Source organism: Urocampus carinirostris, chromosome 1, assembly GCF_059441175.1.
Source record: "Urocampus carinirostris isolate Australia breed hairy pipefish chromosome 1, RoL_Ucar_1.0, whole genome shotgun sequence".
In the NCBI taxonomy this organism is placed as follows: domain Eukaryota; kingdom Metazoa; phylum Chordata; class Actinopteri; order Syngnathiformes; family Syngnathidae; genus Urocampus; species Urocampus carinirostris.
The window spans coordinates 42,805,741-42,818,949 of record NC_142349.1 but is presented as its reverse complement, the minus strand read 5'-3'; the positions used below and the strand labels follow the sequence as shown (position 1 = coordinate 42,818,949).

Genomic DNA, 13,209 nt, shown 5'->3' with positions numbered 1-13,209 from the left:
ATATTATATCTGCATGAAATTAATGACAAGACTTTTGTCAGACTAAACTTTGAAAACATTAACAAGCATGGTGTTTGCTAAAAAAGAACAAAGATCGACAAACAGCAACACAAAAAGCCAAGGAAAGTGAGTTCGAAGAAGAACTTGAGGACTTGTTTGACATTGCTCACGCTAATGCTAAACATTATGACAATTCCAGAAGTCAAAGAGGTTTTGTTGAATCAAAGAGCAAAGGAAAGAAAGGGGTCAATGACAGGTGTTGACAAAAAATTAGCAGGGAAAGAAAAAAGACTTAAAGAAAAACAAGAAAAGACCTTGAAACGACGCCTAGAATCTGAAGCTGAGCAAAGAATTGCGAATGAGTCAGTTCAATTATCATGTATCCGTAGTAGTTCGGAAGATGATAAACCAGGAACAAGTCATGACATATCAGATTTATTCTTTAAAAATATGGATGTTTCGATCCCAGTTCCGTCTGACGAGAAGGGAAGAACAAGACTCCTTAACGTGTGTGTCTTCACAGTAAGAACCTACGTGAAGGTTTGGATCATGGCACCTCTTGTTGCAAGTACCCCTCGCACTGATTTTCAGCTTTTAAAGACTTCAAACATAAATGATGCAATGTCTAAAGCTGCCCTTCAGAAATTTTCCAATCACCTGTGGTATCTAACACCAGAAACAGTTACACTCACTTTGTTTGACAATCAAGTCAGTGCATCAACAAAACAACTCATGTTGGCTGCAATGAAAAATAAGGACAACATAGATGAAACTGCAGAACAGGATTTTCTAAAGAGGATATCCGTAGATTTAGACACTCTTACTAGCAAATGTCTAACAGACTTTTTGTCCTCTAGATCTAGCACTTTCTTCAAAATCATGGCCCTTCCTGTTGGCTATCTTAATGTTGAACCACAGGAATGTGAATCAAGTGATGACTTCAAACAAGCTTTGGAAACTGTTCAGGCAGTCAGTGTGGTCAATGATCTTGCAGAACGAGGTGTGGCGCTGATTCAGGAATACTGTGGTCATATCACAAAAGATGAAACTGACGAAGCATCTACAGCAAATTGTGAAAAACACCGCAAAACTTTTCCTGACAGCCGTAAAGAGACTAATAAAGTTTTTCTTATTGTTTGTATTATGTACCTAAGCCACCATTATTTTGTGTGTGTAACCGGCTTAATGGGCGCTAATTCAAATTTATACAGTGATTGAGCTACCTGTAAATATCAACTTACATGACTGAAACTTGTGTTGTGTATTTTTTGGTGTAAGTGGAACATTTTTGTTGGGTAAGATAAAATAATACATGAAAAAAAAATGGTCACATAAGCTCCACCCTAATATATATACATTCCAATAACATGCGTGCCAGGTTAATTGTCCGTTGCAAATTGTCCCTAGCTGTGAATGAGCAAGGGAAATGTATGTCTCTGTGTGCCCTGCGACTGGCTGGTAATCAGTTTAGGGTGTCTCCTGCCCACTGCCCAAAGTTATCTGAGATCGGCTCCAGCACCCCTGCGACACTACTGATGATAAGCGGTGCAGATAATGAATGGAGGGATGTCAGGATATTTGATTGTAATATAAAATCAATCTTATAAGATACAACCCCAATTGGAAAAGATAAGATAAGAGCTAATCTTAGCATATCCAGGTTATTCCGGGTCTTAAAATCCGACACTTGCTGCAATGTTCCCTTTTCAGTCCACGGTCTCTTTAAGACTCAACAGCCTCCTTTCCCGAGGTAAATTGAGGGGAACCCACATTCACCTTCCAAGCCAATACGAAAATGGACGCGATGCCTGTCATAGATTTGCAATTTGCATTTTTCTTTGTTGCTCACATAGATGAGGCTGGAGAAATATCTCTCTCGCAGGTTTTGCAAGACAGAGGCCTCATTGAGGAAGGTGAGGGCGGCCATGTCCTCCACCTTGCTGAACTTGGGCGGGTTCATCTTCTGGATGTCCTCCTTGTTCACTGTTGCCTTGCGCCCGTTAGACAACTCCACTAGAACCTGCAACCAAAGAGTACAAAGAACTATCAGCAGACTGTCACCAAACATAACAGCAAAGGTGCAATAATTTTTACAGAAAATAAAGTGAAGAGCGCAAATCTGTAATAAAACAATGGAAAACTGTAGTCTGACCTCATCACCCTTCTCCTCCTTAACGCTGGCAGCTTCAAAGCCTTCCTTCTCAGAAGGCACCCACACCATCTTCTTGGCCGCCCAGTCAGCCTGAGCCACGCCGCTGTTGCGGAAGTCATTTTGCAGGAACAGGAACTTGCTGTCATCTGATGCTGCTGGGTCCGCCATGCTTAGGATGTGCCCGTCAAAATGGATAGCAGAGGCTAAATTGAAATGTAAGGTTTGGATGGAAGTTTGGTTGACTGCTGGCCTGGGGAACACAATAGATGAAACTTAACAATGTGACCGGGGTTGGGTCTCGGGAACACAAAGGGGACACAGACTTAAACTGTACCCAGCCCCTTTGATCAGCTCCTCAGGATAATAAAGTGATCAAATCTAAGAGATCATGTATTTCAAGTAAGTCCTTTTCCACCCCACCGCAATGCTCTCTGTTGGTGGAGAATATCTCTATCTCCAAGGAGGCGTCCAAAACTCCAACCAAATGCCTGAAATTTAAAATTGTTGTTTTTGAGGATTTTTATCTTTTCAGGATCATACTGTTTTGGTTATTAATACAAAAAGAAGAGGGAAGGGACCAGTACTCCTGCAAAAAAAATCAAATTATATATATTTTCCAGGAAAAAAAACATTTGAAGAGAAATCAAATAGCAAAAAATACATCCATAAAATATTTTTTGAATAATAAATTATATATACAGTATGTGTGTGTATATATATATATATATATATATATATATATATATATATCATTACATTTTCTCATCTTATGTATAAATTTGGTTACATATTTTCAACATTTTATATTTCAAAAATAATATTATATATGTCTAACTTGGGGTCGGTTATGTGGCGCCCGCAGGCACCAGGTCGCCCCTGTGAAACAACTGAGGGTGCCCGCGGTCTTGGTCTGAAAACAGGTCACCAGTGCTGGAAAACTGTGATTTTTTAGTTGTTGATTAAATCTATTTAACCTTATTTCCAATAATTACCCTGGTAATAACATTATAGTAATATAATAAATTGTTATTTTAGAAATCCATATCAAACAGATGCCCTTAGCACTAATTAATGACAAAAAGTAGCTCTCAGGTTGAAAAAGGTTGGAGACCCCTGTTCGAGACATAAACTTTTTGTTTTTGTTGTTTTCTGGGATTGATTTTCTGGGATCTATTTTTCTACGTTTAAATGTTCTTCTGAGGTGTGGTTTTCTTGACAAGAAAAATTGTCAAATTTTTCAAGCCAAATAATAGCTAATATATATTTTTTAAATCATTTTATTTTTTTCTTGTGCTGTAGGCCATCTGTTTTGTGTCTGGGAAATTCAAAGCCAAAAATGTAATCTGACCCTATGTAGACAAGATAATTTTGTTCCCACAAAAAAAATGTTTACCATTGGAAAAGTCATTCTTTAACTAAGAGAAAAAAAATCATTGATATTATTGTTCAGATGTTTTATATTGCGGAGTAGTGGTTTATCAAAGCAACAAAGTCAGAAAGATTTCATTGTAAACCACCAAAACCTTTATCGGATCCCTTTGACTACAAAAAAGAATTGTTCATTTCCATTTGACACTACTTACTGCCTTCCTCCGTGGCCACAATGAGGCACTCTACGCTTGGCCCTCCCGTTGCAGAATCGCCAAAAAGCTAGAAAAATCACAGCCAGGATAACGCAGATGTGCCACGGGGGGATGCCCATGTTTGGCCAGCCTTTTCGCCTCCTGCTAACTCACCTAGGTCAGATGGGCACCTTGGAGCCACTGCGTTACCTTATAAGGTGTGTCAGCCTCCGTGTCCAGCCATGCATGCCGTTTATGCCAAAACAGTGACACTTTAATTATGGGCACCAGAGTGGGCTGGCACTGGCATTTGTATGGCATTCTTCACAGAAAAAAACTTTGTTCTCATAAAAATCAATAACTTTTCCAGGCCAAAACACAAAAATAGATCATGTCCTTTAAAATCGTCAAAAATAAACTTCAAAGTCTACATTTTTATTTTAAAAGGAACTTTATATCTTAAAAAAACTGAATTCAGTTAATTGCAAAATGAAGGTTGAAAACTATCAAGCTAAAATGCCACTCACTGCACTCAGGTCAGTTCCGCTCTTGCACGAAGGATGAAGTCTCGATTCCCCACAAGATAGAGTGCTCACGGCAGGTAGATGCCAATGATGCAGAGGATGAGGAGGTTCAAGAAGATAATCGGGAACTTACTCCTCCTCCTCTCCAAACTCTGATGTGACATCTGAGGCCACCTACTCCAAATTTGGCAAAATTCCATTTTGCATACAAGAAAGGAAGAACATGCTTGTGCTAACTCACTTAAAACTCAGTTGAGGTTGTTAGTATGTGTTCATATTGTCCTATTCACTTTAATATAAATTATTTTAAAAAACAAAAATAAAAATTGAAAGGCTGGGCAAAAGAATGAGAAGAAAAAGGTTGCGGTTTGGTCACTGAGTTTCTGTACTTGGTATTCTTTCTTGTAATTCACAATACAACAACATCTTGTGGTCAATTATTACAGTGCCCCTTTAACCCTCGTGGCATGCGTTTATTTTGTTTTGGTTACACAATGCACGTCAGTGTACAATACTAGGACGTATATATTAATACTTTTTTTTCTTTTGACTTCCGAGGCCACCTCTCAAGTTTTCCTCATGTTGAGGTTTTGAGTTTTTCCTTGCCCACATGTTGGTTTTAGACCAGGGGGGACGGTGTAATTGTGGCCTGTCCAGTACTTTGAGACATGCTGTGATTGTGATTATATGCCTACAAATAAATATTATTTGACTTAACTCACAACCACTCAAAATGTTCAGAGGCATCAGACCTACCTATACACATATATATATATTTCATTTATTTATGTTTATATGTCCAAATAATGTACAAAGCAGGTTTTAGTATGCGTTTGGCTCCCAAATGCAATAACATATAAATCACAGCACAATGCCATTTTGAACAGCTACATGTTTTCACGAGAAATTTAAGCTAACAAGTTTACTTTTCAATGGTTTCTCTATTATTGAAAATAAAAACAACAACATGATAATGGTAACATACATAATATGTACCTGTATGCCACGAGAGCTAAAGGATCAAATAACAACATTCAATGTCAACTTTAAATAGAAAGGCGAAAAAAGGTGAGGGTCAATAAATTGACTTCATGAACAACTACAAAACATAATCAACTTTGATAACCCGGAAGTTATTATTAAGATAATTACGTATATTTTTCCCTTTGTTTTGGGTTCACGGTTACCTTCGTTAATTTCACACACGTCTGTACCTGTTCTTGAGTTTCAAATACAAAATTGCCTCGTGAGCAGGTTGTTTTGGTGCTTTTGAACACCCTCCATTATTTGAAACTACTCTGCGACGTCAAAAGGGTGGACGTATTTTCTTCCGGGTTTGTGGCCGTTGCTATGACAACCATTCCAAACGAAGCCTCCTCCAGCGAATTTGTCCTAAAATTGAGATCGTGATGACGGTCCCTACGCAGGGCACCGAGGACAATTCAGAGAAGCTCCTGACCGTCTTCAGCGGCTCCTCAGCCGAGGACGTGACTCAAGCCCGGCTTCTGTGGAGCTCCCTGTGCATGCCGACGCCGCTCGAGTCTCGTTTGGTGTCGGCGGACATCCCGCAGAGGTTGCCCGTTTCCCGTCCGGAGCGAAACGGCCACTCGGGCCTGTGCCGCCCGGAGTCGCCCAACCTCAACGTTGCAATGCAAATCCAACGGGAAGAAGAGCGTAAGCGCTACATGGCCATGGCGTCCCAGAGGAACGAGACCCTGGCCCTGCTCCGGCGCCACAGGGAGCAGAGAATCCAGAAGGAGCTATTGTCTTTGGCGTTTAAACCCAAAACGCCCCGAGACAAGACGCCCAAAGACAAAACAAAGGAGTTGAACGTGGAACAGGAGATGGTCAGGCAGCTGGAATAATTACTGTATACAGTGTTACCTATTCATACGAGTTTTTATGTTCTTCCAGGATCGTACACACTGCTCGTAGCTCGAATTGCTCGTGTAACGAGTGAAATTTCCTGATATGAAACAATGATTTACTAATTGGTCCAGACAGTCCCGTCCAACCAAAAGCATGCACATGAACCATAAATAGCTATATAAAACATCTCCCTGATCACTGCAAACAAATTAAAATAGTAATGAAACATAGAACATACAGTGGTGAGATAATTTACAAAATAAAATGCAAGTTTAATGAGTCCCGTAACAGAAGTGTGTGTGGTGTAGAAGAGGAGGGGGGCGGATTGCAAGGAGTCACAGAGTTTTCATATCTGCTAATTTATACATTTTCTCTGTATTTTATACATTTTTTTAATTTCACATTCTATATGCAGCATACAATTTTATATACGAAATGTATTTCAAGAAAGACCAATCCTGTTTTCCCCCTAACAGCTTAATCCGAATCGTCTCGGTCACTGGTAGCAGATGACATCATCATAGATTTCTAATATTGTCACAGTACTCTACATAGTCTGTCTTGCTGTGAGTTGGTGCTGCCTTGTGTTTGCAAGGTTTATTATCGCTTAATACTGGGGATTTGCAATCATTTATAAGGGGAGCAATTGGCAGAGGTATGAGGTCGAGAGACTGTCGATGATACATAACAACTTACCGTACACCTAAATTGAGTGTTAGTGTTACTTTTAATGAACATATCCACAGAATATTTTTACAGCACTTTTTTCCCTGTAGTAGTTTGCATGTGCAAAATGGTCATGCTGATGCTAGCGGTAAGCAGTCCCGAGCGGTCTCTAGTGGTAGCCTCTGGGTTTGCTCGTGAACTGGCTTTTCTTTTGTATAGCGAGCAAGATTTTTAGCCAACCCAAATCTTTTATACCATTTTTTTGTGTTAAGAGGTTTTTGTATGAAGAGGTACCACTGTAACATGCTAGTTGGATGCCCTGGACACACTGTTGAGGAATCGAACGTAACAAAGAAGCTATTCTGCTGTAATATTTTGTGAGGCCCAGGCGTAACATACCATAATGATCACTCTTTGAATACAGTAGTACTTGTAGGCCTTGATACCACCTTCCTCATGTCTGTACACCAAATGAAGGGCTGAACGTGCGAATCCAGAAAACACCATTTTGCAAAGATTTGCAAAATAAGAGTATTGTGAAGACCTGACGGCACCCTCAGCACTGCTTTTTTGGAATACAGGCACCATAAATTCATAACACTTCAGTAGTCTACCCGAACTCTTGAAGGCCCTGAACGCACTATATGACTTGGATTTACTCGATATTTCCAAACACCTGCATTTACTGAATGTATCATGCTCTGAATGAATTACAGTAAAATATTTTGTAAAATTTCACTACAGGAGTGGTCTTCAACTTTTTTAGCCGAGACATTTTTTTCATTCAAAAAAATAAATAAACCCTAGTTTGAATTTTTGTAATAATTCATTCTTGGTACTCAAACTCACAAACTCATTTTTTCCCCATGTTTCTGGGAGTTTGGATTGGCGTTTAGACTGTATTTGATGAAGGCCTCTTCATACACTACCCAATTTTCATGCTATACTCAGAAATAGAAAATAAAAAAATATAAAAGACGAGCATGACGTCACCTTCTAAAAATGCATTCTAAGGTGTTCCGCCCCCAACAGCTTAAGATAAAAGCAAAAAAGTGCAGCGGGAGATAAAGAATAAGAGTTCTTTAAACTCAGTTGAAAATTGGTTACACCTTTCAACAAATTTTTAATTTTCAAAATTGTAAGACACCTCAAACGATGCACCCTTCTTGTAAGCTTAAATGATCATGTTGCCTAAATTGACAGTTGGGTTCAGGAGGTTGTATAGGTTATTCATTTTGGTTAATCATTTTGTATTTTACTCTATGTTTAACCAATTTTAGTTAAATGTATTTTTAATATCTGTTTTTTTTAGAACACAACAAAATGATACTTAAAATGAGCAACATGTATTTTCTAGTAAATCAAACATTTTTGACTTCTTTCCTAACTTCTTTCTTTTTTTTCCTAGTAAAATAAGAAAATAATTCAAATTTGCAAAATTATCTCCAAGAGCTTTACTGTATTCCAGTTATTATGTTCCTTTTTTAACAACCTCATCAAAAACAAATAATATACAGTATTTTTATAGACAATAATCCCTTTCTAGGCAGCACGTCAGGTGAGATGTTGGCACATCTGCTGCACAGTTCAGAGGTCATGGGAGCAAATCCAGCAACCAGCTTTCCTGTGCGGAGTTTGCCTGTTCTCCCGTGCTTGCGTGGGTTTCCTCCGGGCACTTCGGTTTCCTCCCACGTCCCAAAAACATGCATGTCAGGTTAATTGGCCGGTCTAAATTGTCCCTAGGTGTGAATGAGCGAGCGAGTTGTCTGTCTCTGAGTGCCCTGCGACTGGCTGGCAAACAGTTAAGGGTGTCCCCTGCCTGTAATACAACAGATACAGGACCCAATTGCGTGACGTTCTCACACAAGCCTTTATTTTACGGGAAATAAGGAGTCATGCACGTTAGGCAGCCGGTCTGGCGTGGAAAGACCGGAAGCCAGAGACCGACTCCAATTGCCCGAGTTGATATCGGACAGATGGGGTCGATACCGGACAGGAAGTGACAGACAGGATAGATAACGGATCAGGATATCGAAAATTAACAGGAGAAACTAGACGGGAATGAAAACTGGAGAAAATAATAAACAGGACAAAAACAGACAGAAACTAAACTGGAACCTGAAATTAAACAGGACATAAATATACAATTTTCTGCAGCACACTAAACAAAGTCTCGTGGGACACTAATTGATAACACTTTACTGCAATACCTAATGTTATTGCATTATTCCACTTTAAAACCCATGAAACACCTAATAGATGTACAAACAAAACAGGCATGTGAAATGATCTGCATAACAGACAGGAAAGACCAAATCATGTTAAAATATTTAAAAGTGAATCAGACAAGATTTTTTACAGTGGATAAGTAACCTTTAACAATGGCAGCGAGCAGTGTTAAATTTTGAATGCAATCATGTATAAATTTTTTCTATTTGTTTAAATAAACCTTTACATAGGAATAAGGACATCTTTAAAAAATCTTAAAAAATAACCCATGGCCCAAACAGTTCTTGAATTACCATACTTGATTTACAGGAAACGTAGTGTATATGTGTATATTTTTGCTCGTGTAATTGTAATGTAATTTATTTTGCATGACAAGATGGTCAATAACACACTACCCCTGGAGTATTGTCCATTTATTGAACTTTGGTCTGTGGCAAAGCTTCCATGACTTTTAACTTGTTGCCATAATAGGATAAGAGGCGAGAGACTTGAGTGTTAACTTAAGCTCATAGGCCTTTTTCGACCGCGTTCACATTTGCAGCTCTGAGTTTTATCCCTCACCCAAAGTTGGCGAGAAGTAAGCTCCCCGAAACACAGCAGTTGAGCCTTTTTCCGAGTCCGGCCTGATTCTGTGGATAAGCTGTGGCTCACGGCGTGGAAAATGTCCAAATATGACCCGAATTCATCTAGCATGCTCATGTGACATGAAGTACGATGGCCTGTTTGCGAGTGTGTGTTGCACCTTCAAATGAGTGGTGAGAAGTAACCGATTACAAATCCAGTACTTCACTGTACCGGTACTTAAAAAGGGAATTTGCTTTTTAAAACACATCTCTTTTTTTTATAATTTGTCCAATTTGTTTTAAAGGAAACCACTGCAAAAGAAGAACAATCAATCAGACAAAAAGTGCAGGACTGGCTAGGTTTCAAATCATTCTAAATTCCCTCGAGAGATGCCATCTTGTTGCTCACTGTTACATCCTCCGTATTGTTGTGTTAGCCAGAGTTTCAAGAGTTTTGCAGAAACTGAGTTGGAATAACCACGTGGAAGGTGGCTCCGGGCATTTGGTAGGGTATATGGTGAGCGAGGAAATCTGCATGTATTGAATTGAATTATTTCATTGTCTTTCATATCATTCATGAGAAACATTGTATGCAACAAGATTAGACTTGGCACTCCGGGATAAACATGTAATAAAGACTATCCATCCATCCATTGTCTGCACCGCTTATCCTCAGTTGGGTCGCGGGAGTGCGGGAGCCCATCCCAGCTATCTTCGGGCAGTGGGCAGGGGACACCCTGAACTGGTTGCCAGCCAGTTGCAGGGCATACAGGGACAGACATCTCACTCGCTCATTTACACCTAGGGACATTTCATATCTGCATCAGCCTGACATGCATGTTTTTGGAATGTGAGATGAAACCCACACAAGCATGGGGATAACATGCAAGCTCCACACATGAGTTCTGGTAGCTGGATTTGATCCCATGAACTCAGAATTGTGCGGCAGATGGGATAACCACTCATCTGCCGGGCATGACATCACTCTCCAGCACTACCCCAGCTCCATTACTTCAAGCTAATTTGTTCTGCGCTGAACAGTTCTGATGAATGAATGAAAGATTAAAGCACATAGGCACAATGGAAAATAGCATAAATGTCACAATCACATGTGTTGGGAACACCTGTGCTCAGGTTTTGGCGCCAACAGCCAAGAGAAGAAGAGTCGTTTGTAATGTTGATGGCTATGGTGCAGTATCGTAAGCCACTAATGTCCTCTAGATTGGGTAGAGAGCATCTAATGATCGTCTGGGCTTTGTTGATTACTCTGTATGTTTTCCCTGTCTGCTGGTGGCATGGAGTGGAGAGTGATTTCGTGCTCCTCCCAAGGATTTTCTGTGTTTAAGTGTCGCCTGATATTTGCAAAAGTAAGAAAAGGCCTGTTTTAAATACAGTCGAAATGCCAACCTGAACCCCAAAAAGATGACAAAAGATGAATGTGTGATCATGGCTTAAGCCGGGAGATGGCGACAAAGATTAGCAAAATGTCAAGTTGCAGATACTACCCTTGAATAACCAGAATACGTTTCTTATGGACCACTCTTGTCCACAGCAACAACCAAAGGAGATTTGCAATGAGCTTTCAAAAGTATGTGTCTGAGTTCTGTGCTTCTTTTTTTTCCTTTCTAGCAACAAACAATGAACAATTTAATAACAAGAGTGCACTCCAAGACCACTCTATATGTTTCTCTTACCATATTGTCATGATTGCTGATTCGGGGCACCTGCGACTGCCCGGTTGGTGCCAGCAACCCTGGTCGCTGATTGGTTCCCTGACTCCTTTTAAACCCCCGGCTTCCAAGAGGAAGCTGTTTGACCGTCCTGCGAACCTACGCTTTCAGCTAGGTAAGCTCTGTACCTTCCGACATTCTCCTGCCCTGTTTTCTCCTGCGTGATACCTGTTACCGACCTGTTTCTGGACCCGTTTCTGCCCTGCTCTTCCGTCCTGGCCATCAACCTGTTTTGCCCTGTTTCTTGCCTGATACCTGTTGCCGACTTCTTTTCTGGACTCGTTACCGCCCTTGCTCCTCCGTCCCGGCTATCGACCAGTTTTCCCGCTGCCTACGACTGTCCTCGCTCGACAAGGAAGTGCCACTTCCGCGTTCCTGCCATCAGCTACCCGTGTCCGACGATCATCGGATCATGGAAGCAAGCACTGCTCTCTGTCTCAATAAAACTGAGTAAAAACGAACGCTATTGGGTCCTGTCTCCGTTTCTGGCTTGTGACAAGTATTAGTTAATTGTAATAGTAGGGAGCTAACATGATTGTCTACCATCTTGCTGCTAGAGTTACCCTCAAAAACCTGGGCAAAAAAAAGAGATTAACAATAGTGTGGTTTAGTTCCTTTGAGTGTCTGTAGTTTGTATTATCCCTTGTGCTTTGTCTTCGGTTGGGGTCAACGTATCTAATAAGCGTATTTGTGTATTTGCAGACCAACCTACTTTACTCTGGAGGTCCTAACTAAATAAAAAAAATAGTCACTTGAAAAAGATATTAGTTTTTTTTCTGTCAGGTGTGGGCATAGGGGCGGCAGTAGCTCAGGAGGTAGAGCGATCGTTTTAGGATTAAGGGATCCCAGTTCGAATCCTGGCTTGTCCGTGTTACATGCCGAAGTGTCCTTGGGTAAGACACTGAACCCCCAATAAGCAGGTTAGCGCCTTTCATGGCTGCACAGATCACGGCCGCTATTGGGAAATGTGAAGCACATTGTAAAGCGCTTTGGGAAGTCATTGACTTGAAAAGCGCTATAAAAATGCAGATCATTTCATTTCGTTTTATTTTTTTTGTTTTGTTTGCCAGTGCCGGACCATCTCGCTACTGTTAGGGAGACTTCTGTATGGGCCATTTCCCTCCTCTCCTGGGGAAATAGGAAAGGACATTTCCCAGCTTTTTAATAGAAGACAAGGGTTTTTGAGACGTTTTTGTGCATCTGCTCATGCTAGAAATCTTCATATAATTGATTAACGTTGCAGGAGTGTGATATAATTTTCTCCCAAAAAAGACTTCACTCTTGGATCACTCCACCTTTCTCTGCATTAGTAAAATCAAATTTGATGTGGATTCAAATTTTAACCTCATGTTGGGGCGTATTTTTTCAAGTGTTCATGGTCACTGGAGATTTTAATAATAGATGCGCCGACCCAAATTGGCATGGGCCGGTGAAACTGGTGTCAGAGGCTCTGTTCACGCTTCCATTATTGCACTTTTTTATTGGAGACGAGGATCGCTTGCCAGGGCTTGCATCACCTCGACAGGCGCACTGGGACGGCGCTAAACCCCGCAGGAAACAGAAGAAAAAAAGTAAAAACCGGAAAAGTTGAGTCCACTCAAAGTTTGCTATGGAGATGATAAGTAAACTGAATGACGCCCACACAGAAAAGACTGACGTAATGTGCGATATCAGATTTTTAAGATTTACTCCAGGAGATGAAATAGAATAGAATAGAATAGAATAGAATATGTATATAAAGATGTGTTATCCACTACAGGCTGACAACAGATAGTTAGGGTATCAAGATAGCCAGTCCTGTTTGGCCTTCTATAACAAAACTAAACTCATGGCCCGGGGGCTAAATGTGCCCGCTACATCGTTTTATGTTTCCTGCAAGACAATGCTGGGAGAAGCACAAGAGTAAAATGAGCT

At 40.5% G+C, this 13,209-nt stretch overlaps 2 protein-coding genes across 2 annotated transcripts in view; one reads left to right on the top strand and one right to left on the bottom strand.

Annotated features, from left to right (window-relative positions):
* The window catches only part of LOC148374739 (myosin-14-like), a 33,244-nt gene extending 27,736 nt beyond the window's left edge, over window positions 1-5,508 (bottom strand). Inside the window, exons 1-3 of the mRNA XM_088340329.1 lie at window positions 5,453-5,508; window positions 2,153-2,402; window positions 1,850-2,020 (exon numbers count right to left, since the gene is read on the bottom strand). Coding sequence (XP_088196455.1) covers window positions 1,850-2,020; window positions 2,153-2,320 — 339 coding nt within the window. The 5' untranslated portion in view covers window positions 2,321-2,402; window positions 5,453-5,508. The remainder of the gene's footprint in view (window positions 1-1,849; window positions 2,021-2,152; window positions 2,403-5,452) is intronic.
* An 83-nt stretch (window positions 5,509-5,591) lies between these two features.
* hoatz (HOATZ cilia and flagella associated protein) lies at window positions 5,592-7,511 on the top strand. The gene has a single exon (XM_088355343.1). It carries the CDS (start codon window positions 5,648-5,650, stop codon window positions 6,101-6,103), a length of 456 nt encoding a protein of 151 aa, XP_088211469.1. The 5' UTR covers window positions 5,592-5,647; the 3' UTR covers window positions 6,104-7,511.
* The last annotated feature ends 5,698 nt before the right edge of the window (window positions 7,512-13,209 follow it).